Here is a 22,686-nt window from a genome sequence, read left to right as displayed (position 1 = left end):
GATCAAGCTATGGGCTATGCAAAAGGATACTACATGTATGCACATTTTATTATTTGCCCTCTCCCTAAATGAACGAGTATGGAGTTTAAATAGGAACTTAGTCCCTGGGGTGGCCATGCCTCGACTATACAATCAACGACATCCATGTGGTAGCCTATAATGGAGAGGAAAAGACTCAGGCCCTGAGCTGCGCGTCGAGGGGCTTGAACGGTGCCATCCAACTCCAAGGTCAACACTCTTTTGAACTCGCCTATCGTGACTCCAAAAGGATATAAGTCTATATCTCTCCACCCCTCACGGGCGCCCCTAACCATAGATCCCTTCACTTACTCGCCTATTGCAACTCCAGAAGGTGATAGTCCAAACCAACAGTGCGGTGATTCCCCGTCCCTCGCGAGCGTCCCTAACCATAGAGCCCTTCACTTATTCCCCATGTCAACACCCTTTCCAACTTGCCTATCACAACCCCCCCCCCTTCCCCTTGCGATGATTCAATGCCCAAGGTTCTCATGGCTAACCATAGATCCCTTCACTTACTCCACGTGTCATCTATTGACGAGGTGACGAGGGTTCGCTAGGGGCACGCTGCCCAATCTACACTACCCTGAGGTGTGAAACACGTTAAACGGCCCAAATAAATGTCCACTTGAAACCCACATTTTAATGTTTCCTTGATGAGCACCTTGTGTAAGCTTCTGCTTCATTCCGGTGATTTCTGCTGCAGTTTAGTGTGCAATTCTCGCAAGCCATGGAGTCGCAAGCTTGCGCGACCAAGTTCGACATTTCACACTGCTAACGAGCAGAGGTTTCTTTGTGTGTCAGGTAACCGTAGTTTGCACACACACACACAGAGAGAGAGAGAGAGAGAGAGAGAGAGAGAGAGAGAGAGAGAGAGAGAGAGAGAGAGAGAGAGAGAGAGAGAGAGTATTTTCATTGGGTAGACGGGTTCCATATTTTCCGTTCTTTTATGTGTTTGTTGCAGCTCAGGTATCTCTTCCATCTATCAAGGTGGAGGTGGTCCTTTCCATGGAGTGTCGAGAGTCCATTGATTTTGTGGGATGAGGTTATTGTTTCACAAGGGATTGTGGGCACGGGTAGACCAAACCAGTGCCCGAGGTGTCGTATGATTGGACATCATGTTAAAGATTGTCCTAAGGTGCGGGCACAAAGACAGGTAGGTTGGAGACAAGAGCCAGATCCTCATAGCCTTGTCAGTTTCAAGGTTAAGTTTCGCTGCATCCAAAGAAGGTGCGGGTCAGAAACAATGCAGTTCGAGTGATGGACAACAGAGTTAGAGATAGAGACATCCTTAGTCGGGCCTTGTTTATAGATTTTCCATTTGTAATCAGATTTTCAGCACATATACTTAGTTCCATTCGCAGTTCAAAGCCCACACTTGGGGCAGGTGGTTTGCTATGCAAACTGGTGGGAGAAGGGTTGTCAGTGCCACAGCTGTTAGATTTCCTCATATCAACCTTTCTTACCTTGGCTATACCCAGGATTGTGATGGGCTCTCCCTTGGGGGGAGGTTGATAGTTCAGTTTGAGACATCGTAGAGTATGTCTAGCATTGGCATAGAGTCCCCTTAGCTTCATCAAAGCTTATTGCAATTTGGTATTGTACAGATGGAGGCAGGGGATGCATCTAGCTAGCCTCCATGAGGATCTTGTAGTCATAGCTGGATTTCCAGGACTAGTGAGAGAGTGTTGATTGCACCCCGCATATTGTAGAGACTGACACTAGCCTTTGTGTTGCATTGGATGAGGGTGCACCGTCCGATGATGTATATATCCTCACTTTGAGATTGATCCTGCACTTCTCTCTTGGGAAGAATCCTCCTTGATTCTTCTCTCCTTGCTATACATGGAGGAGATATATAGCAAAGAGCATCCCCACTCTTAGATCGATTATGCACTTCTCTCTTGTGAAGAATCCTCCTTGATTCATCTCTCCCTATGATACATGGAGGAGATATATAGCAAAGAGTATTTTTCATTGGTTTACCGGGACACTGTTTTGTATGTAATAGAGGTCGTATGGCAGCTTGATGCACTAGGAGGACAAAGCGTTAAGAGTAGAGACAATAGACAATGTCTGAGGAGAGACAATAGACACCATCAGCTCCTAGGAAGACATAGCCTGAGAGAGCAAGGGGAAAAGGAGAAGGCGACAAAGGTGTCATTAGTTAGATAGAGCTACTGGCACAAAGATCCTTCTCCCTCTTGGATTACAGAAGAATGTGTATATTAGGAGATCTAACTTCTAAGAGACCTTTTTTGTGAAACCAAGAAATATTCTTGTTTATTTGTTGTATATTTCATAGAAATTTTTGTTAAAGTTATGGCATTTCAAGTGAACTGCCCAATGTGATCCCAATATTTATTTTGGCTTTTATGTGCTTGCGTGAAATGCAATGCTAGCACTGGCACCCACTGCCTCCGCGCATGGCGTTTTGAGAAGCTGCATTTGAAAACGAAAGGACCTGTAGAAGGCATTATCGAGAGCGGCTTTGGAGGCAATGGTTGGAGGCGTAGTGGTGCTTGTGTTTTGAAATGCCATCACTGACAGGCTTCACGGTGCTGGTCGACTTGAGCCATCCCTCTTTCCAGCGGCCAGTGTCGCGAGATGCTATGACGACCACCCCCGCGCCTCTTCTCTTCCCTCCTCGTGGGGCCTTGGTTATTGAAAACGTTGTGGACAATTTTTCTCGGTAATTTGGAGCCCAAGAGAGGGTATCAACAGTGGGTTGCTTTGATTGGCTTGGGGAAGTTAGAAGGCGACTCAAGAGCCCTCGAAGGATTTTTTGGTGCGGCTTGGTGTAGTTTGTGTGGCCATGTTTTGGAGTACAAGAAGGAAGCAACAACATTTCCTGATCTTGTACATACAACATGGCCCCCCCTTGCTCGAGCGCCAACGACATCAACGACCAAAATTAACAAAAGGCTAGGATCAGTGTAACAGGGAACGGGCGGAAGTGACCTAAACGTTCCGAAACGGTGTTCCGAGCGGGTATGGCTGTCGGAATGGGGTTGGAAATGGAACGCCGTTCCGGAACGGGGTGTAACTGAACGGGGGCAGATCACAATCCGGAACAGGCAAATAGGCCTGTTTTGGCGCATATTCGGGGTTATTTTGCGGCAGATTTGGGGGCAGTTTTGGGGCTGTTTGGGTGCATATTTGGGACTAAGCTAAAGGGAGGCAATTCAAGTGTTTCCTTAGTCTACCGTTCCGGCCCCGTTCGCTTTTGCGGTCGAGTCCCCCGTCCTCCCTCCCGTTCCCGTTCCGGGTAACTTTGCTATGGATAGCAGATCAACTAGCTTCCCGTGGAGCAGCCTATGCTCGATAGAAGTTCCCAAGGAAACCGTTGTTTTGTTTGGCTCGAGATTGTGAAGCCAAAAGCAAATGGACGAGTTCTCTAGAGAACAGAGGCAAAGGCAAGCTTAACAATACTCAGTTAGCTCCTTTGGTACCCACAAGGACCCAGATCCGTTGTTAAAAATGTGACATGACGCTTTGTTTGGCTCGAGGGTTTGAAGTCAATGACCAAAGCAGGAACACTTAGGAAGACAAGTCAAAGGCAAGTTGGACAGAGATAACGGTGATAAAGATTCGATAAAGGAGATCGGCATGGCACTTGTGGCGGCGGCCACAATGGCCATGACGCCAAATTTCTAGTCATGAGGCCATTGTCTCCACTAGCTTTAGCCAAAGAGAGGCTTGTGAGTGGTAGAGAGGGGCAAGTAGTACTCCCTATAAATCATTTGGACCCTTGTGTTGGAGTTCAAGTTACCGGTGTTTGAACACGTGGCTCCGAGTTCAAGGCACCTTGTAGAAGGCGAGGACAGTCCCAACAGGTGGGAACTGCTCCTTAGAAGGCCGACCTGCGGGAACAGCTACACTGGTAGTAATTACAAGAGTTACTGCAGTAACTCTGTAAGCTTATAAATAGGAGCCGCTACAATGTATTCGGGGCTTTTTGGACTTTTGGCTTACGGGCTCTTGCTTCTAGACTTTTAGCTTCAGAAGGTTTTGGCTTTCAACTCTGTAATCACTTACTCCTGTAATCAATCCTCAGACTTCATCTGAGCTTAAGTGTGTTGTATGCTATATTGATTATTTTGTGCTATTGATTTGAATCTATAATATCATTCCCAGTCTTCCAATTTGTGTCTTCCATTTAAGTACATTATTCCAGTTCAGTTCTCTGTTTCAGTCCAGTACTTAATTCCAGTCCTCACTAACTGAACCGCCTAGATAATGAGTAGCTCTGAACTCACACTGGAATAGCTGTTTGAAGAGACCAACTCTCATTCCATTTTGGCGATCACGGTGGCTAGAGCTGATTGCTCTTAGACCAGCGAGCTCTGTCTCCCAGTTAGAATTCTTAGCTACAAACATGCCGCCCAGAGTTAGTCGTGGTCGAAAATCATCAACCTGGTTTCGCACTGATTCCACACGAGTCGACCTTATTCCATAAGTGTCAGCAAGAGAGTCTGATACTGAGAGGGACCCCGAGAGTGAGACCGAGGCTTAGGAGGAGCAGAGTAATGCTGAAGAGGCCAGAGACTCTCAGCATTCCAGTCACTCAAACAGGAAGAGGACTGAGCGTGAGAAACAAGGAATTAGGACTCAAGGTTCTAGGTCCACATTCAAGACAACCGAGGCCAATGGTAGCAAAGGTAGTCATCATAGTACAAGCAAGAAGGCCAAGGTAGAGACTGAGACTGAAACTGAAAAAGGTCACTGGGATGCCGACACTGATCATTACAGGAAGTCATCCAGACGCAGTCAGGCTACCAAGACCATAGTGGTCTCGTACGGTCCCGTACGTTTTGTACATGTACGATGATGTGCGGTACTAAACGAACTAAAAAATATTAAGATGTACGATGACGTTACGTACGTTCAAAATACAAAAACAAAGAATTCTTACGTCTAAGGCTCAGGCCCTTGGGTTTAAACTTTACACTTAAAGAAACTTGACGTTATGAGATCTTCAATGGGAGCTTGAGAGGGAGAGACCCAATGGAGAGAAGATGGAGAGGCAAGACTCTAGTCTCTAGAGCTTGTCACTTGAGAGCTAGAACATGGGAGCATTGAGAGCAATGAGCATTGAGAGCATTGAGAGCTTGAGAGCTTGGAAGTGTTGGAGAACAAGATGGAGAGGCATTGCTTAAATAGGAAGAGGCTAGAGCATGAGAGAGAGAGAGTTGGGCTGCTCAATGTAATCCATTCACAATTGTGAATTTTGCTTTCATTAAAAAAAAAAAAAAAAAAACATGTACAAAACGTACGGGACGGTACGTGACCCGCAGTACGGAACGAGACGTTCCGTACGTCGTACGAAAACTACCCTGACCAAGACCAGAGGAATCAGAGATGATACAGACATGCATGATTACACTGTTTCTTTAAAGATCTCTTTTCTAGTTTTCAAAGGCGGAAAAATAGAGGATCTTGATGTCCACATTCAAGCCTTTGAGCAATATGCTAAATTAAAGCATATTGATGAAGATGACTGGGGAGAGTATTTTTCTCAAACTCTGAAGGATGCGGCAAGAAAATGGTATTACCACTATCCAGCTTGCCAGCTTAGGTCTTACAATAAGCTGATCAAGGCTTTAAGTCTTGAGTACTTAGACAACAGAGGCGATGAAGGCATTCTTTGTGAGCTAGACAAGATTAGGCAAGGAAAATTATCCGTAAGAAGCTATGTGGAAAAGATCAAAGAGTTGACCAGGCAGCTGCAAGAACCACCTTCAGAAATAAGACTGCGTGCATGGTTTTTGAATGGATTTCGCAACAAGAAGCTGAGAGAGCAAGAGGTACTTGCACACGAAGAAGTTTAACGACTTGGTGCAGAGAGCTCTGAAGCTCAAGCAGTAAGCCAAGAAGGAGCTAAGTCATAAGAAGCGGAGGTATAGCAGTAGCAGCTCTTCTACGGAGAATTCCAACTCCAGTGAGACTTCCGGTAGTTCTGATAGTAGGTCAAACGAAAAGAGCAAGGACAAGGCTAAGAAAGGGTCTTGGTCCCGGAAAATTGAGAAAATGGCCAGGCAGATCGTTGAAATTAGCCAGACCAGACCACCAGTCAGGAAGATGGAAACCTGGTGCTCCAAATGCAAAGATCATATTTCCAATGAATGCCCACATTGCATGTATTGCAAAGCATATGGCCATCTGTGGAATAATTGTGGCATTCGAATCCATCATTTCAAGAAAGGTAAGGATTTGTCTCTACTTGCATTTACAAATGCCGAATCAGCTAAGGTAGAGACGACTAGTGGACCTAAAGAGGAAAATTCAGGTACCAGTGGGACTGGTACTGGGCGCAGCAGCCACCAAGGGGATACTTGCCGAGGCAAAGGTCGTGGCAATTTCCAGAAGCGAAGTCTTAATTGCTTTAGTTGTGGGAAATATGGACACTTTGCAGCTGAGTGTCCATATGCACCCAGTACTGAGGCTACTGAGGCAAAAGCGCCAGAACCAGTTCCAGTATGGGTAGTCACTCGCAGTAAAGGAGTGATTATTTAAGAACTCCCAGACGAGCCTGTGAAACCAGTCATTCTTGAAACCAGTAAATAGACTCAGCAGAGAGAAGTCTGGAAGGCTAAGGGCAAGGAGAAGATAGTTGATGAATGGCAAGAGCAGCGAGAACTAGCAGCTAAGATCATAGAGGATCTAGCTAAGAAGCTACCAGAACAACTAGAGAGCTATGATGCTTGTGTTATTCAGAAGATACCAGCCTCGTCTTCTAAGAAAAGACAGCCAAATCAATCAGGATCTGGAATCTCTGAGATCATGCTTGCTCCAGTGCAAGGACTGGTGGATGATCTAGGACAGGTCAAATCAGATTTGACTGCAATAGAAAACAGTGACTTGGGAAAAGCACAATGTCTTTCTCAGTGTCAGTCAAGGCTCAGTACAGACACTAGAACAGAGGATTGCCAATGTGAAGATAGTCCTGATTCCTCGAGTTCTAATGTTAATTTTGACCAGGAGAGAGAAGAGATCTATGTCAAAATCTGTGAACGAATTCAGACATTAATGGTCGAATTAGATGATATCAGGAAGACTTTGCCTGAAGCAACAAAGTTTATCAGACAACAGAGAAAAGCTGAAGCTGATGCCAAAGCAGTTGATTTGTCGGCTGTCAGAGATGATGAGGTGCCAGTAATCTAGGTGGATTACAAGGTCAGGAAACAATGGGAGCCGCTATCCGATGTTATACTGGATGGAGGGGCAGGTGTGAATATTCTGGGGGAAGACTTTGCCTGAAGCAACAAAGTTTATCAGACAGCAGAGAAAAGCTGAAGCTGATGCCAAAGCAGTTGATTTGTCGGCTGTCAGAGATGATGAGGTGCTAGTAATCTAGGTGGATTACAAGGTCAGGAAACAATGGGAGCCGCTATCCGATGTTATACTGGATGGAGGGGCAGGTGTGAATATTCTGGGGGCACATCTTCAACAAAGGCTTGGTATCGCTGATTTAAAGCCAGCATCCTTTAAGGTTAGAATGGATGATCATAGAGTTGTTCAGACGATTGGTATGATTGAAAATATGCAGATTAGGGTGGGTAAGAGAAATTCAAAACCAGCTTTCTGGTATTGGATGTTTAAGGAGCATATGGTATACTACTGGGACGACCATGGCTTCGGACGGCGCAGGTTGTTCAGGATTATGCGAATCAGACCATAACCATTCAGGGAACGAGTAGGAGAATCCAGCTCCAGACTAATAACACCAGAAGCTGGAAGAAAGCACTTCGACCCGAGGAACTTTGCTAAAAATATGGGGTTAAGAAGATTGAACGGATGCTTGCAGCCATGAACATTTTTCTGCTAGCTAAAATCGACTTGAATGCAGTGTTATTCGACAAGGCTGAAGCTGAGAAACAGAGAAAGCAGTTTTAGGTTAGTTCATGAACTGAATCATGGAGAGAGACCAGTTCAGTTGACTGGTCGGTCAGAGGAACCATCTGACTCCAAAGAGGGATATTCAAATCCCAGTACAACAGTGCACACCGAAGAGGTCACTGGAGTTCAGAATGAGAATCAAGAACTAACAGATCTGTTTAGGGATTATGCTGCGGAGTCACTGGCCAAAACGAAGGGAGGTGGCCCGAATTGGCTGCTCCCAAAGAGATTGAAGAGTGGAATTTGAAAGTCCTTGATTAATCAAGGTGAATAAGCATGTGAACTAAAAAATGAAGGAAAAAGCCAGACTTATGTTCCAGAAATAGAAAGATGTATTTGCATGGGAACATACTGATTTGAAAGGTGTATGTCACGTGACACATCTAACCCTATGTGTACGTGGACAAGCTACTTCATGACATGGGTTCAATTCAAGCTTAGGAAGTGTTCTGGCACTTTTGTGAGTCTGTTCGCAGACCGCGCATGTCCAGACACTTAGATTAGATGCATATCCTCTGGTTGCACACAACATGATCATCAGATTCCCATCAGAACCCATCGGGAGCATTTTTACAGTGTATAGATCTATTTTTCCTTTTTTTTTTGACATTTTTCACTTGTTATTTTTAAGTGACTTTTATTGGGAATTAGGTAGGCAATTTTAAAAAGCAAGTATATATAAGTATAGCTAGCGCTAGCACTTTCTGGCAAAAGAGGCAGCAGGGACTTCGCGTTCAACAGGCACCTTCTCAACAAGACCCCCCACCGGCAGTTTACCTAGCGTTTTCAGCCATCAAAAGGCCCAGCGTTTTTGCATCAAGATCAGCCTTCAACGTTTTTGCATTACGGATCAGCCTCGGCCACAACATGACAACAGATCAGCCCTAGCGTTAGGAGATTCCACAACATGAAACAGATCAGCCCCGACAACAGCAAGACAGCGAGGACCTAGCGTTTTTGCAACAGAAGACAGATTCAGCCCTAGCGTTTTTGGATCAGGCACAACCCCTAGCGTTTTGTAGATTCACCGCGACGGAACCCCAAGAAGCAACAGCGTTTTCGGTTTTCAGCAGTCAGTTTCCGCAGAACAAGTCCCGAACCTCGCAGATCTCACCTTCCCGCAACAGATCCTCGCCGCACGGTGAGATCCAACGCAATTTGCAGTTTCAGCCCGGAAAACACAGATTTCAGCATCTGCGTTTTCAGCGTGTCGTCGTTGCATTGTCGTCATCGCCGTCGTCACCGACATAGAGTCAGAATTCAGCAGATAAAGATTTGCAGATTTCAGCCATTAGCGTTTTCAGATTTCAGCCCGTCTCGTTGTCGTCCTCATCGTCGGCAAGTCCAAGCATTGTAGAGATTTGTGCAATCAATAGTAGACCGCTCTTGCCATAGAGAGTGGGGCCTTCGGAGGAGGGTTTGACAACAATCTGGTGTCGTATTCTTCTCTCTCTATCTCTTAGTCTCAGCACCTTCATTCACAATGTTCATCACTTCGTTTGTGTTCATTGCACTCTCTCATTAAAGGAACGGAAGGCTCTCCCTTCTGTAAGTAAAAGGAACACTTGAGCACAATTCGGAGCATTCATCTTGAGCAAAGTTCAACATTCACTTCCACTGCACCTTACATTGGTATCGGAGCTTTGACATTGTTTTGTATCACTCAAGGAAAGAGCCATATGATTTTTTTTGCTTGTTGCGGTTGCACGTAACCCAAGTTCTCTTGGGCGTGTCGATTCCTAATCGTGTTTTTGAAGAGTGACAGGAAACCCAAGAAAGAAGGGCTTGTCCAGGCTCCGCTTGTGCCTCTTGTCACTCATTGAGAGCGGACTGTGCACTTAGCGGCTGGCCAATCGACGTGAGGTGGGAAAAAGCAACCTTGGCGTGAGCGCAAGGCCGCCAAGGGGTGCACCCGCGGAAAAGAGCAGAACTCAGGTGAAGAGAAGATCCTTCTCTAGCACAGATTGCAAGCTAAAGAAGAACCTCAAGAACTCAAGAACCTGAAGAACCCAAGAACCTCAAGACCCCCAAGAACCTCAAGACACCCAAGAACTCAAGACCCACAAGAACCCAAGTTCCTCTTGAACTTAAGAACCAAAGACTTCAGTGGATGGTCATTACCCGAAGCAGAATGGGTACTTTGCATGAAGGTGATGAGCATGGGAGTGGTGAAGAAGAGTTTTCCTCACCATGAGGTTTTTCTGACCCTCCTTGTTCCCCATCTACGCCAAGGATTGCACTAACTCTTATGGAGGCTTTCGACAAGATGATAATGGACAGGAAGCTAGAAAGCGACCAAGGAATGGCAGTCATAGAGCGTAAATACGAAGAACGAATGGCAGCCATAGCACGTGAATGCGAAGAAAGATTGGCAGCCATTGAGCGTAAGTACGAGCAAGCACGCTTCGAAGCCAAAGCAAGAGAAGCAGAATTTGATCGCGAGAACAAAGCAAGAAAAGAGAAGAGCTACCAACACAGGAAAGAGTTGTTGCTACTCTTTGCGGTTGTGCAGGTGCAGTTTGAACAGAATCATGAGCAGGAGATATTCTCAGTCTCTTCTTCTCCAAAGCATGACACACATGAAGATTTGCATAATGATAAGCATGATGATTTGGATGATAATGACAAGCATGATGAATTGCATGATAATGATTGGCATAATGATTTGCATGATCAAGATGTGATTATTCACGAGCATGATGATTTGCAGGATAAAGATGTGATTGTTCACAAGAATGATGGGTTAGTTGATGCTTTTGCCAGTGAAGCTAACCTCATTGCAGATTCGATCAATCACGAAGAACCGATCTTGGCTTTCGAGTCGAGGTCCAAAGAACCCCCTCAGGAAGTTTCGATCCCTCATGAAGAACCGATCTTGGCTCTCAAGACTAGGTCCAAAGAACCCCCACAGGACGTATTGTGTATGAATGATTAGTTAGCACGCATTGTTCGAGTGTTTCATTCGTGATGCTTTCTTGTATTTTAGTCATCGTCCTTGTGTGATCCCTTTTGATAGGCATGCCATATTGTACGCTGAGCACGATTCACTCATGAATGAGCACGGATGTATGCGAATTACTCATGAAAAGATGAAATGTTTGCATTCAAGGAATTCACATTCCATGTTTCTTCCTTGGCATGACAGAGTCTTCGAAAGAGCATAAGAAGGATTGAGCATCAAGTATCAGCATTTCCATTGTCATTTGCCACAGTAGATTGATTTAGATCAAAAAAGTCAAGATTCGACCCCATTGTTTTTATGTATTTGGTGAATGGTTTGACACTCCGTCACTTTGTTCATCTACATTGCATGCACAGTCTTTTGGGAAGACTAGAATTTTTCCAGTCACTTTACCTGGAATAGGTATGTTCATGTTTTTGTGCTGGCAGCGGTTTCAGGAATTTTTATCCTCGGAGATTCTTGAAGAAGGTAGACGCATGACTCTAGACGAAGTGGAAGCATTGAAGATGACTTTGTCGCTTTAGGCGAGGCCCAAAGAAGAAGACTTTGCAGACCTTTATGAAGTTCAAGTATTGCACGACCCACACATCAGAGTGGGCCGGCGAAGAGTCCTTTCGAGGATTCCGGATGTTGTTGGTGATCTCCCTCGACGCCATACAGCTCGGTACCAGTACCTCACTTTGAAAGGGAGGGGATGTCACATGACACATCTAATCCTATGTGTAAGTGGACAAGCTACTTCATGACATGGGTTCAGTTCAGTTAGCTTAGGAAGTGTTCTGGCACTTTTGTGAGTCTGTACGCAGATTGTGCATGTCCAGACACTTATATTAGATGCATATCCTCTGGTTGTACACAGCATGATCATTAGATTTTCATCAGAACCCATCAGGAGCATTTTTACAGTGCATAGACCTTTTTTCCCTATTTTTGACACTTTTCACTTATTATTTTTAAGTGACTTTTGTTGGAAACTGGGTAGGGCAATTTTAGAAAGCAAGTATATATAAGTAAAGCTAGCCCTAGCACTTTCTGGTAGAAGAGGTAGCAAGGACTTCGCGTTCAACAGGCACCTTCTCAACAAGACCCCCCTCCGGCAGTTTACCTAGCGTTTTCAGCCATCAGAAGGCCCAGCGTGTTTTTGCATCAAGATCAGCCTCCAACGTTTTTGCATTGCAGATCAGCCCTGGCCACAGCATGACAGCAGATCAGCCCTAGCGTTAGTAGATTTCACAACATGACAATAGATCAGCCCTGGCAGCAGCAAGACAGCAGGAACCCTAGCGTTTTTGCAACAGAAGACAGATTCAGCCCTAGCTTTTTTGGATCAGGCAGAACCCCTAGCGTTTTGTAGATTCACCGCGACGGAACCTCAAGAAGCACCAGCGTTTTCAGTTTTCAGCAGTCAGATTTTGCAGAACAAGTCTGAACCTCGCAGATCTCACCTTCCCGCAGCAGCAGATCCTCGCCGCACGGTGAGATCCAATGCAGTTTGCAGTTTCAGCCCGAAAAACGCAGAATTCAGCATCTGCGTTTTCAGCGTGTCGTTGTCGCATCGTTGTCATCGCCGTCGTCACCGACATACAGTCAGAATTCAGCAGATAAAGATTTGCAGATTTCAGCCATTAGCATTGCCAGATTTCAGCCTGTCTCGTCATCGTCCTCATCGTCGTCGACATCGTCAGCAAGTCCAAGCATTGTAGAGATTTGTGCAATCAATAGTAGACCGCTCTCGCCATAGAGAGTGGGGCCTTCGGAGGAGGGTTTGACAACAATCTGGTGTCGTATTCTTCTCTCTCTATCTCTCAGTCTCAGCACCTTCATTCACAGTGTTCATCACTTTGTTTGTGTTCATTGCACTCTCTCATTAAAGGACCGGAAGGCTCTCCCTTCCGTAAGTAAAAGGAACCCTTGAGCACAGTTCGGAGCACTCATCTTGAGCAAAGTTCAACATTCACTTCCGCTGCACCTTACAGTGTAGATCCAGAGGTTTGCCAGCACAAAATACCTTTGAAGTCAGATGCCAGAACGGTACGTTTGCAGAGGTACATAATGAATCCGGACTATGCTAAGAAGGTTAAAGAGGAAATTGACAACCTTCGGAAAGCCGGATTCATCACAGAAGTCGCGAGCAGTGATTGGCTATTCCCTATAGTGGTCGTACCGAAGAAGAATGGGAAACTCAAAGTCTGTGTGGACTATCGGAAATTGAATGCTCAAACTATCAAAGATCTCTACCATTACCTTCTTCTTCTTCTTCTGACAGTTCTTCTAGCTCTTTTGACTCGAGCGAGGGAGACAGAAAAGGCAAAAAGCGAAGCAAAAAGCAAAGCTTCGGAAAGGGCAAGAAAAAGGCAAAGAAGCTCAGATTTCGCCCAGTTTCTGACAGTTCTACAGAGGAGTCGTCCTCAGACAGTTCGACTCTGACGATCACATGTTTTACGCAAAGAAGAAGCAATTTTATAGAGCCAACCAATATGACTTTCTCGAGGATAAAAGCAAGAAAGTAAAAGAATTCAAAGAAGGTGGACAGTCGATTAGGTTTGAATCCTTTTCTGGGTGCCGAGATGCTCCGAGGGCTTTGGCCTTCATTCAACAGTTTGACATAGCTTTCTCTGGAGGGCATTACTGAGAGCACTCCAAGAGAGTGGACATGGTGGTCCACTCTTTTGCTGGGGAAGGAAGCTCCAGGTAAATGGTTGAAATTCAAAAGGCTCTTTATTTCTTCTTGGCTGACTCGGGAGTACGAACGAGATATACGAACCGGTTGGAATCATCTTCGGATGACCAAGGGAGATTCTTTGGACGCTTATTGCGAGAAATTTTGGAGCTCTTTTCTACCAACCTCTTCATTTAAGAAGGTCTGGTTTTAGGAACAGATCAAGTGGTTTTGCTACAGACTCCCTACAGAGATCCGAGACTATTGCCTAGAACAAAAGTCAAATTCTATTCAAGAATTGATGGGTCATGCGAAACGAGGTTTTGCGATACATTCGGGAAATTTGACCCACCCCATTGATGAGATCTTGACTCAAAGAACCCAAGAGACCTCTCAAAATGAAAGTAGAAAGAAAAAGAGTTTTTAAGAAAAGAAAGACAAGGATACACGACCCGGCTCACTCTTCGGGAGAGGGCGAGTTACATCAAAGAAGGGAAGTGTTTTGGATGCGGGGAACATGGGCACATCTCCGCGAAGTGCCCCAAAAGGCACATCAAGAACAAGATGAAGATAGGCCTGAGAGTTCGAGAGCAGCTGAGGAACGCGGTAGAAAAGGCAAGATGAAAGCATGACTGGTTCCAGATTGCATGGGTACTGACTCAAGCACGATTGATTAAAGTACAGAACTTGCTGAGCTTGGGGCAAAGTGAAAGATCAAGAAGCCCTGATTTTCTTTGATGGAGGAGCTAAGGCCAACTTCACCTCACTTGAATTGGCGACGCGGCTCGAGATTGCACTCGATTGAATGAGACCACCAGCAGAGGCAGTTCTAGCGGCACCCGGACGAGACATATCCATTACACCTATCATTGGCAAACTTCAATTGCATTGTCAAGGGGTATTTGGGGCACGAGGATTTTTACATAATGCCCTTGGACGGTTGTGACGTCCTCCTAGGAGTCCCTTGGTACCATAAGAGCAACGCCGTGGTCGGGCGAAGAAAGCGACTTTGACAAATGAAAAGGGTCGAAAAATTGTACTTGATATAAAACTGAAGAGCGAGTCTGTCCCTATTGTATCGGCTTCGTCCGTTTCCAAATTAATGAAATCCAGTGTATTTTTTTATTCGATCTATTTGAAAGAATTAAATGATGAACATAGAACGATATGTCTGAACTTGATAAAGAACACGAAGATTTTCTCCACACTCATGTCGATTGCTTTTCTGAGGGCTTGCTAGGCGAGTTTCCACCATCTCGTCCTGAGGATCATACCATTGATCTGATACCTGGAAGCACACAACCGAACCAGCCACCTTACCGTGTGAGCTGAGCCCAGAATGAAGAGATTATGAACCAAGTGAAAGACCTTTTGGAAAAGGGTCTTATGCAGCCGAGTACTTCACTCTACTGCTCTCCAGTGTTGTTGGTATTAAAGAAAGACGGATCTTGGAGAATGTGCATTGATTATAGGGCTCTCAATAAAATCACCATCAAGAACAGATTTTCGATTCCTAGGATCGATGATATTCTTGACCGACTACAAGGATCCAATTGTTTTAGCAGGATTGATTTGAAAAGCGGTAATCATCAGATGAGAATCACGCCAGGAGATGTCTACAAGATAGCTTTTCGAATGAGCTTTGGTTTATATGAATTTTTGGTGATGCCTTTTGGCCTTACCAATGCTCCGGTGACTTTCAACCGAATGATGGATAGGATTTACAGAGAGTACAAATCTTTTCTCGGCACTTTCTTTGAAGACATTATAGTCTTCTCCAAGGATGAGGCAGAACATAGACACCATCTGCTACAGGTCTTTCAGGCATTGCGAGATCACAAACTAGTTATCAATGCTAAGAAGAGTGAATTTTTCTTGCCGGAAATACTTTTTTTGGGACACATCGTCTCAGCAACATGAGTACAAATGGACCCGGCCAAGATTGACACTATACGTGATTGGCCCGATTTGAAGAATGTTCATGAAGTTAGAAGCTTTTTGGGCTTATGTTCTTACTACCGGCGGTTCATTAGAAAGTTTGCAGAGGTCGCTTCCCCTTTTGTACTTTCTGACACAGAAAGGAGTCCCTTTCTCGTGGGGACCCACAGAGGTGACTGCCTTTTAGACATTGAAAGAGAAATTGACTACGGGACCAATATTGACCTCGCCGGATTTGCAAAAGTCATTCGAAGTATATTGTGATGCTTGTGGTCATAGTGTGGGTGCGGTCTTAATGCAAGAAGGCCATGTCATTGCCTATGAAAGACGATTGTTTTCAAGGCCGGAATTGACAACACAGATTTATGAGAAAGAGCTTTTGGTGGTTATTGTCACAAACTGATGATGTGGCAGTGCCCACAAACATGGGCACACAGTGTTGACGTGGTAGGTCCCGGATTATGCGTCAACAGGTTGACACGTGGCATTGTACGGACTCTTGGATTTTACGACGTAGATTGTGCTGACAGTGCTGACGTGGCATTTCCGTATGGATTTGCATAAAAAGCGTTCGCTGATTTTTATGGCAGCTTTTGGGCCTATTGCTTTTGAGTTGAAAGCTTTTTAAGATAATGATTTTGGGGCTCTGCTTTTGGGCATCCCTTGTACCAATAAATAAGTTGGTAGGGCCTCACTTCTCAGAGCATCTAGACGCAGAGTCTGAGAGTGAGCACCCGCCCAATCTCTTGTATTTTGAACACAGATTAATATAAAAAGAAATACCGAAAGGGGCGCCAGTCTTTGGGGCCAATACCTCTAGGCACGGAACTACGTCGGGCCGTGCCATCTTTGTGAACTTTTTTGAAGTGAATCTCTGTTGTGTCGCGGTAGGATCTTGACTTGGGCTGTCCAAGTTTATTATAGTGGTATTAGAGCGCGGTCGATTTCTCCTCTACTGGAAAATCCGATCCTTTTCTCGCGATACTGATGGATTCCAACAAGAATCATTCGACTTCTTTTGCATCTGCTAATGCGGGAGGAGATCACGAAGAAGATTTTGATGAACAAACTGAGGAAGAGTAAGGGCCACCTCGGCCTACTCAGTTCGAGATTAAAGAGATGGAACATCGACAACTGGTTGACGAGGCAACAAAGCAGATGATTTAAATCGTGAAGGATCCGAAATTTGCAAAATTTTTGTCTCAGCAATCCATCGCAGAAGTGCACACCCAGTGACAGAAAGGCACACAACCACCCATCAAATTGGCAATCAAGAAACCTCCTTCTCCCAGGATGTTTACAAAGCAAGAATTACAAGAGGTGGTTCAAACACAGATTAGTCAGCTTTTAGGCGCAAACCACAAATCCAAAAAGCAAGAGAAAAAGCATAAGAAAGGGACTGACTTCCCGGGTGTCACGTGACACATCCAACCCTATGTGTCCATGGACAAGCTACTTCATAACAAGGGTTCTGTCAGTCTAGTCAGTCTAGATTAGCAAGTGTTCTGGCACTTTTGTGAGTCTGTTCGCAGACCGTGCATGCTCAGGCACTTAGTGTAGATGCATATCCTCTGGTTGCACACAGCATGACCATCAGATTCCAGTCCGATCCCATCAGTAGCATTTTTACAGTGCATAGGTCTATTTTCCCTGTTTTTGACATTTTTCACTTATTATTTTTAAGTGACTTTTGTTGGAAAGTAGGTAGGGCAATTTTGCTAAGTTAATATATAAGCAAACTAGAGTTAGCACTTTCTGGCAGAAGAGGCAGCAGGAGCCCCTTGCTCAACAGGCAATTTCTCAGTAAGACCAACACCCGCAGTAGCCCCTAGCGTTTTCAACCATCTGAGGACCTAACGTTTTTGCATTAGATCAGCCTTGGCATTTTGTGCACAAAAGATCAGCCCCGGCGTCATCACGACACAACAGATCAGCCTAGCGTTTTGCATTTGCAGAACGACCAGCGATAGCAGGACCAATTTCAGTCCTAGCGTTTTTGGGACAGCAGAGCACCTAGCTTTTTGCAGTTCCTCCGCGACGGAATGAGCAGAACCACCAGCGTTTTCAGTTTTCAGCCCTTAGACACCGCAGATCAAGTCTCGAACCTCGCAGATCTGACCTTTCCGGAGCATATCCTCGCTGCACGGTCAGATCCATCGAAGTTTGGAGTTTCACCCCGGAAAACGCATATTTCAGCATCTGCGTTTTCAGCACATCGTCGTCGCATCGTCGCCATCGACATTGTCATCGACATAGAGTTAGAATTCAGCAGATAAAGATTTGCAGATTTCAACCATTAGCATTTTCAGATTTCAGCCCGTCTCGTCGTCGTTCTCATCATCGTCGACATCATGAGCAAGTCCAAGCATTGTAGAGCTTTGTGCAATCAATAGTAGACCATTCTCGCCATCGAGAGTGGGGCCCTTGGAGGAGGGTTTTACGTCTCTGGTGTCGTATTCTCTTCTCTTTCTCTCAGTCTCATGCACTTCCATTCATTGTGTCCATTCACTTCGTTTGTGTCCATTGCACTCTCTCATTAAGAACGGAAGGCTCTCCCTTCCATAAGAATAAAAGGAACCTTGAGCACAGTTCGGAGCACTATCTTGAGCAAAGTTCAAACATTCATTCCGCTGCACCTTACATTGGTATCAGAGCTTTGGCAGCGTTCTGTATCACTCAAGGAAGAACCACAAGAACCACATAATTTTTTTTTGCTTGTTGAGATCGCACGAACCGAAGTTCACTTGGGTGTGTCGATTCCTAATTGTGTTTTCGAAGAGTGTCAGGAAACCCAAGAAAGAAGGGCTTGTCCAGGCTCCCCTTGTGCCTCTTTTCACTCATTGAGAGCGGACCGTGCACTTAGCGGCAGGCCAATTGACGTGGGGTGGGAAAAAGCAACCTTGGTGTGAGCGCAAGGCCGCCAAGAGGTGCTCCTGCAGAAAATAGCAAAACTCGGGTGAAGAGAAGATCCTTCTCTAACATAGATTGCAAGCAAATGAAGAACCTCAAGACCCTCAAGACCCTCAAGAACCCAAGAACCCAAGACCCACAAGAACCCAAGTTCCTCGTGAACTTAAGAACCCAAGACCCACAAGAACGCACAAGAATCCACGACTTTAGTGGATGGTCATCACTCGAAGCGGAATGGATACTTCGCTTAGAGGTGATGAGCATGAGAGAGGCGAAGAAGAATTTTCCCCACCAGGAGGTTTTTCCAAACCTCCCCCTTCCCCATCTACGCCAAGGATTGCACTAACTCCCGTGGAGGAGTTGGAGAAGTTGGAGCAATTGTTTATGGAAAGCAAGTTAGAACGCGAAGCAAGAGAAGCAGAAAGAAAGGCTACGAAGAAAGTATGGCAGCCATAGATCGTGACTACGAAGAAACAGTGGCAGCCATAGAGCGTAAGTACGACTTGGAAGAAAAAGAACGTCAAGCCAAATTGGATCGCGAGAACAAAGAAAGAGAAGCAAAATTTGATCGTGAGAACAAAGAAAGACAAGCAGCGTTTGATCGCGAGAACAAAGAAAGACAAGAGAAGGGCGACCAACACATGAAAGAGTTGTGGCGACTTTTTTCTATTGTGGAGGCGCAGTTTACACAGAATCAGAAAAAGGAGACTCTCTTAGTCTCTTCTTCTCCCAAGCATGACACACAAGATTTGCATGATGATTTGAATGATAATGATAAGCATGATGATTTGCATGATCAAGATGTGATTTCTCACGAGCATGATGAGTTGCATGAAGATGATGTGATTGTTCACAAGGATGATGGTTTAGTTGATACTTTCTCTAGTGAAGCTAACCTCATTGTAGATTCAATCAGTCACGAAGAACCGATCTTGGCTCTCGAGTCGAGGTCCAAAGAACCCCCTCAGAAAGAACCGATCTTGGCTCTCTAGCCTAGGTCCAAAGAGCCCTTACAGGAAGTACTATGTGTTCGAATGATTTGCAGCACGCATTGTACGAGTGTCTCATTTGTGACGTTTCCTGTATTTTAGTCAGCGTCTTTATGTGATCCCTTTCCCTAGGCATGACATATTGTACGTTGAGCACGTTTCACTCATGAATGAGCACGGATGTATGCGGATTATTCCTGAAAAGCTGAAAAGTATGCATTTAAGGAAGTCACATTCCATGTCTCTTCCTTGGCATGACACAGTTATAGAAAGAGCACAAGAAAGTATGAGCACCAAGCATGGGCATTTCCGTTGTGAATTGCCACAGTTGATTGCTTTAGATCAGAAGAGAAAGATTCGATCTCATTGTTTGCGTGTGTGTGGTGAACGGTTTGGCACTCCGTCTAATTGTTCATCTACATTGCATGCACAGTCTTTTAGGAAGACAAGATTTTTTCTAGTCGCTTTACATGGAATAGGTATGTTCATGTTTTTGTGTTGGAAGTGGTTTGAGGAATTTTCAGCCATGGAGATTCTTGAAGAAGAAAGAAGCATGACTCTAGACGAAGTTGAAGCATCGAAGGAGCCACAGGAGACTTTGTGTCGCTTTCGGCGCGACCCAAAGAAGCAACGTTGCAGACTTTTATGAAGTTCAAGTACCGCATGACCCACACATCAGAGTGGGCCGGCGAAGAGTCCCTTCCAGGATTCCAGATACCGTTGGCGAGACGCCATACAGTTCGGTACCAGTACCTCACTTTGAAAAGGAGGGGATGTCACGTGACACATCCAACCCTATGTGTCCGTGGACAAGCTACTTCGTAACAAGGGTTTCGTCAGTCCAGTCAGTCTAGATTAGCAAGCGTTCTGGCACTTTTGTGAGTCTGTTCGCAGACCGTGCATGCCCAGGCACTTAGTGTAGATGCATATCCTCTGGTTGCACACATCATGACCATCAGATTCCAGTCAGATCCCATCAGTAGCATTTTTACAGTGCATAAGCCTATTTTCCCTATTTTTGACATTTTTCACTTATTATTTTTAAGTGACTTTTGTTGGAAAGTAGGTAGGGCAATTTTGCTAAGTTAATATATAAGCAAACTAGAGTTAGCACTTTCTGGCAGAAGAGGCAGCAGGAGCACCTTGCTCAACAGGCAACTTCTCAACAAGACCAACACCCGCAGTAGCCCTAGCATTTTCATCCATCTAAGGACCTAGCGTTTTTGCTTCAGATCAGCCTTGGCGTTTTGTGCACAACAGATCAGCCCCGGCGTCATCACGACACAGCAGATCAGCCTAGTGTTTTGCATTTGCAGAACCACCGACGACAGCAGGACCAATTTCAGCCCTAGCGTTTTTGGGACAACAGAGCACCTAGCGTTTTGCAGTTCCTCCGCGACGGAATGAGCAGAACCACCAGCGTTTTCAGTTTTCAGCCCTTAGACACCGTAGATCAAGTCCCGAACCTCACAGATCTCACCTTTCCGGAGCAAATCCTCGCTGCACGGTCATATCCATTGAAGTTTGCAGTTTCAGCCCGGAAAACGCAGATTTCAGCATCTGCGTTTTCAACGCTCGTCGTCGCATTGTCCATCGACATTGTCATTGACATAGAGTCAGAATTCAATAGATAAAGATTTGCAGATTTCAGCCATAAGCATTTTCAGATTTCAGCCCGTCTCGTCATCATCCTCATCCTTGTCGACATCATCGGCAAGTCCAAGCATTGTAGAGATTTGTGCAATCAATAGTAGACCACTCTCACCATCAAGAGTGGGGCCCTTGGAGGAGGGTTTCACGTCGTCTGTGGTGTCGTATTCTCTTCTCTATCTCTCAGTCTCATGCACTTCCATTCATTTTGTCCATTCACTTCGTTTGTGTCCATTGCACTCTCTCATTAAGAACGAAAGGCTCTCCCTTCCATAAGAATAAAAGGAACCTTGAGCACAGTTCGGAGCACTCATCTTGAGCAAAGTTCAAACATTCATTCCGTTGCACCTTACATTGGTATCAGAGCTTTGGCAGTGTTTTGTATCACTCAAGGAAAGAACCACAAGAACCACATAATTTCTTTTTGCTTGTTGAGGTCGCACGAACCCAAGTTCACTTGGGCGTGTCGATTCCTAATCGTGTTTTTGAAGAGTGACAGGAAACCCAAGAAAGAAGGGCTTGTCCAGCCTCCCCTTGTGCCTCTTTTCTCTCATTGAGAGCGGACTGTGCACTTAGCGGCCGGCCAATCGACGTGAGGTGGGAAAAAGCAACCTTGGTGTGAGTGCAAGGCCACCAAGGGGTGCGCCTGCAGAAAAGAGCAAAACTCGGGTGAAGAGAAGATCCTACAGATTGCAAGCAAAAGAAGAACCTCAAGACTCAAGACCCTCAAGAACCCAAGAACCCAAGACCCACAATTGTAGTCGATTTGAAATTGAAGGGCGAGTCTATCCCTATTGTATCGACTTCGGCCGTTTCCTAATTAATGAAATCCAGTCTGTTTGTTTATTCAATCTATTTGAAAGAGTTAAATGATGAACACAGAACGAATATGTCTGTACTTGATAGGGAACGACAAGATTTTCTCCACACTCATGCCGATTGCTTTTCTGAGGCTTTGCCAAGCGAGTTGCCACCATCTCGTCTTGAGGATCATAACATTGATCTGAGACTTGGAAGCACACCACCGAACCGGCCATCTTACCGTGTGAGCCGAGCCAAGAATGAAGAGACTATGAACCAAGTGAAAGACCTTTTGGAAAAGGGTCTTATCCAGCCGAGTACTTCACCCTACTGCTTTCCGGTGTTGTTGGTTTTAAAGAAAGACGGATCTTGGAGTATGTGCATTGATTATAGAGCTCTCAATAAAATCACCATCAAGAACAGATTTCCGATTCCGAGGATCAATGATATTCTTGACCGACTACAGGGATCCTCCAGTTTCAGTAGGATCGATTTGAAAAGCGGGTATCATCAGATCCAAATCGCTTCAGGAGATGAGGAGAGTGAGATGGGTCGGGTGAGGTTGAGGGCCCCATTGGGGAGAGAGGAGGAGCGGGGGGTGGGGGTGGGGGTGGGGGAGGAGGACGAGGTAGAATGGAGGAGTCTAAAGGTGGAGGGGATGGAGCTGAGGTGGAAGGGGTCGCCTCAGGAGGCTCTTGCTGGACAGGGTCAAAACGGTTCCCTGTCGAAACCCAATGCTGCTGAGCTGCAAGAGGTCGGCCACCAGGGAGAGCAGTGTGGCGAGCCTGTCCATGTCGACGGCGAGCGGGCACCTATTGCCAACCGTGAGCTGTTTAATGGTTGGCCTTTGTCGAGGTACC

At 45.4% G+C, this 22,686-nt stretch overlaps 1 protein-coding gene across 2 annotated transcripts in view; it reads left to right on the top strand.

The window, feature by feature from the left end:
- Positions 1-648: 648 nt before the first annotated feature.
- Positions 649-22,686, top strand: part of AGL26 (tRNA (cytidine(34)-2'-O)-methyltransferase) — a 92,832-nt gene continuing 70,794 nt past the window's right edge. For both annotated transcript variants that reach the window (XM_086493475.1, XM_086493474.1), the window contains exon 1: positions 649-822. In XM_086493475.1, coding sequence (XP_086349601.1) covers positions 675-822 — 148 coding nt within the window. In that variant the 5' untranslated portion in view covers positions 649-674. The remainder of the gene's footprint in view (positions 823-22,686) is intronic.

This window comes from Adiantum capillus-veneris, chromosome 21 (assembly GCF_014529385.1).
Source record: "Adiantum capillus-veneris isolate H3 chromosome 21, ASM1452938v2, whole genome shotgun sequence".
Taxonomy (NCBI): Eukaryota; Viridiplantae; Streptophyta; class Polypodiopsida; order Polypodiales; family Pteridaceae; genus Adiantum; species Adiantum capillus-veneris.
This window is presented reverse-complemented; position numbering and strand designations above follow the sequence as displayed.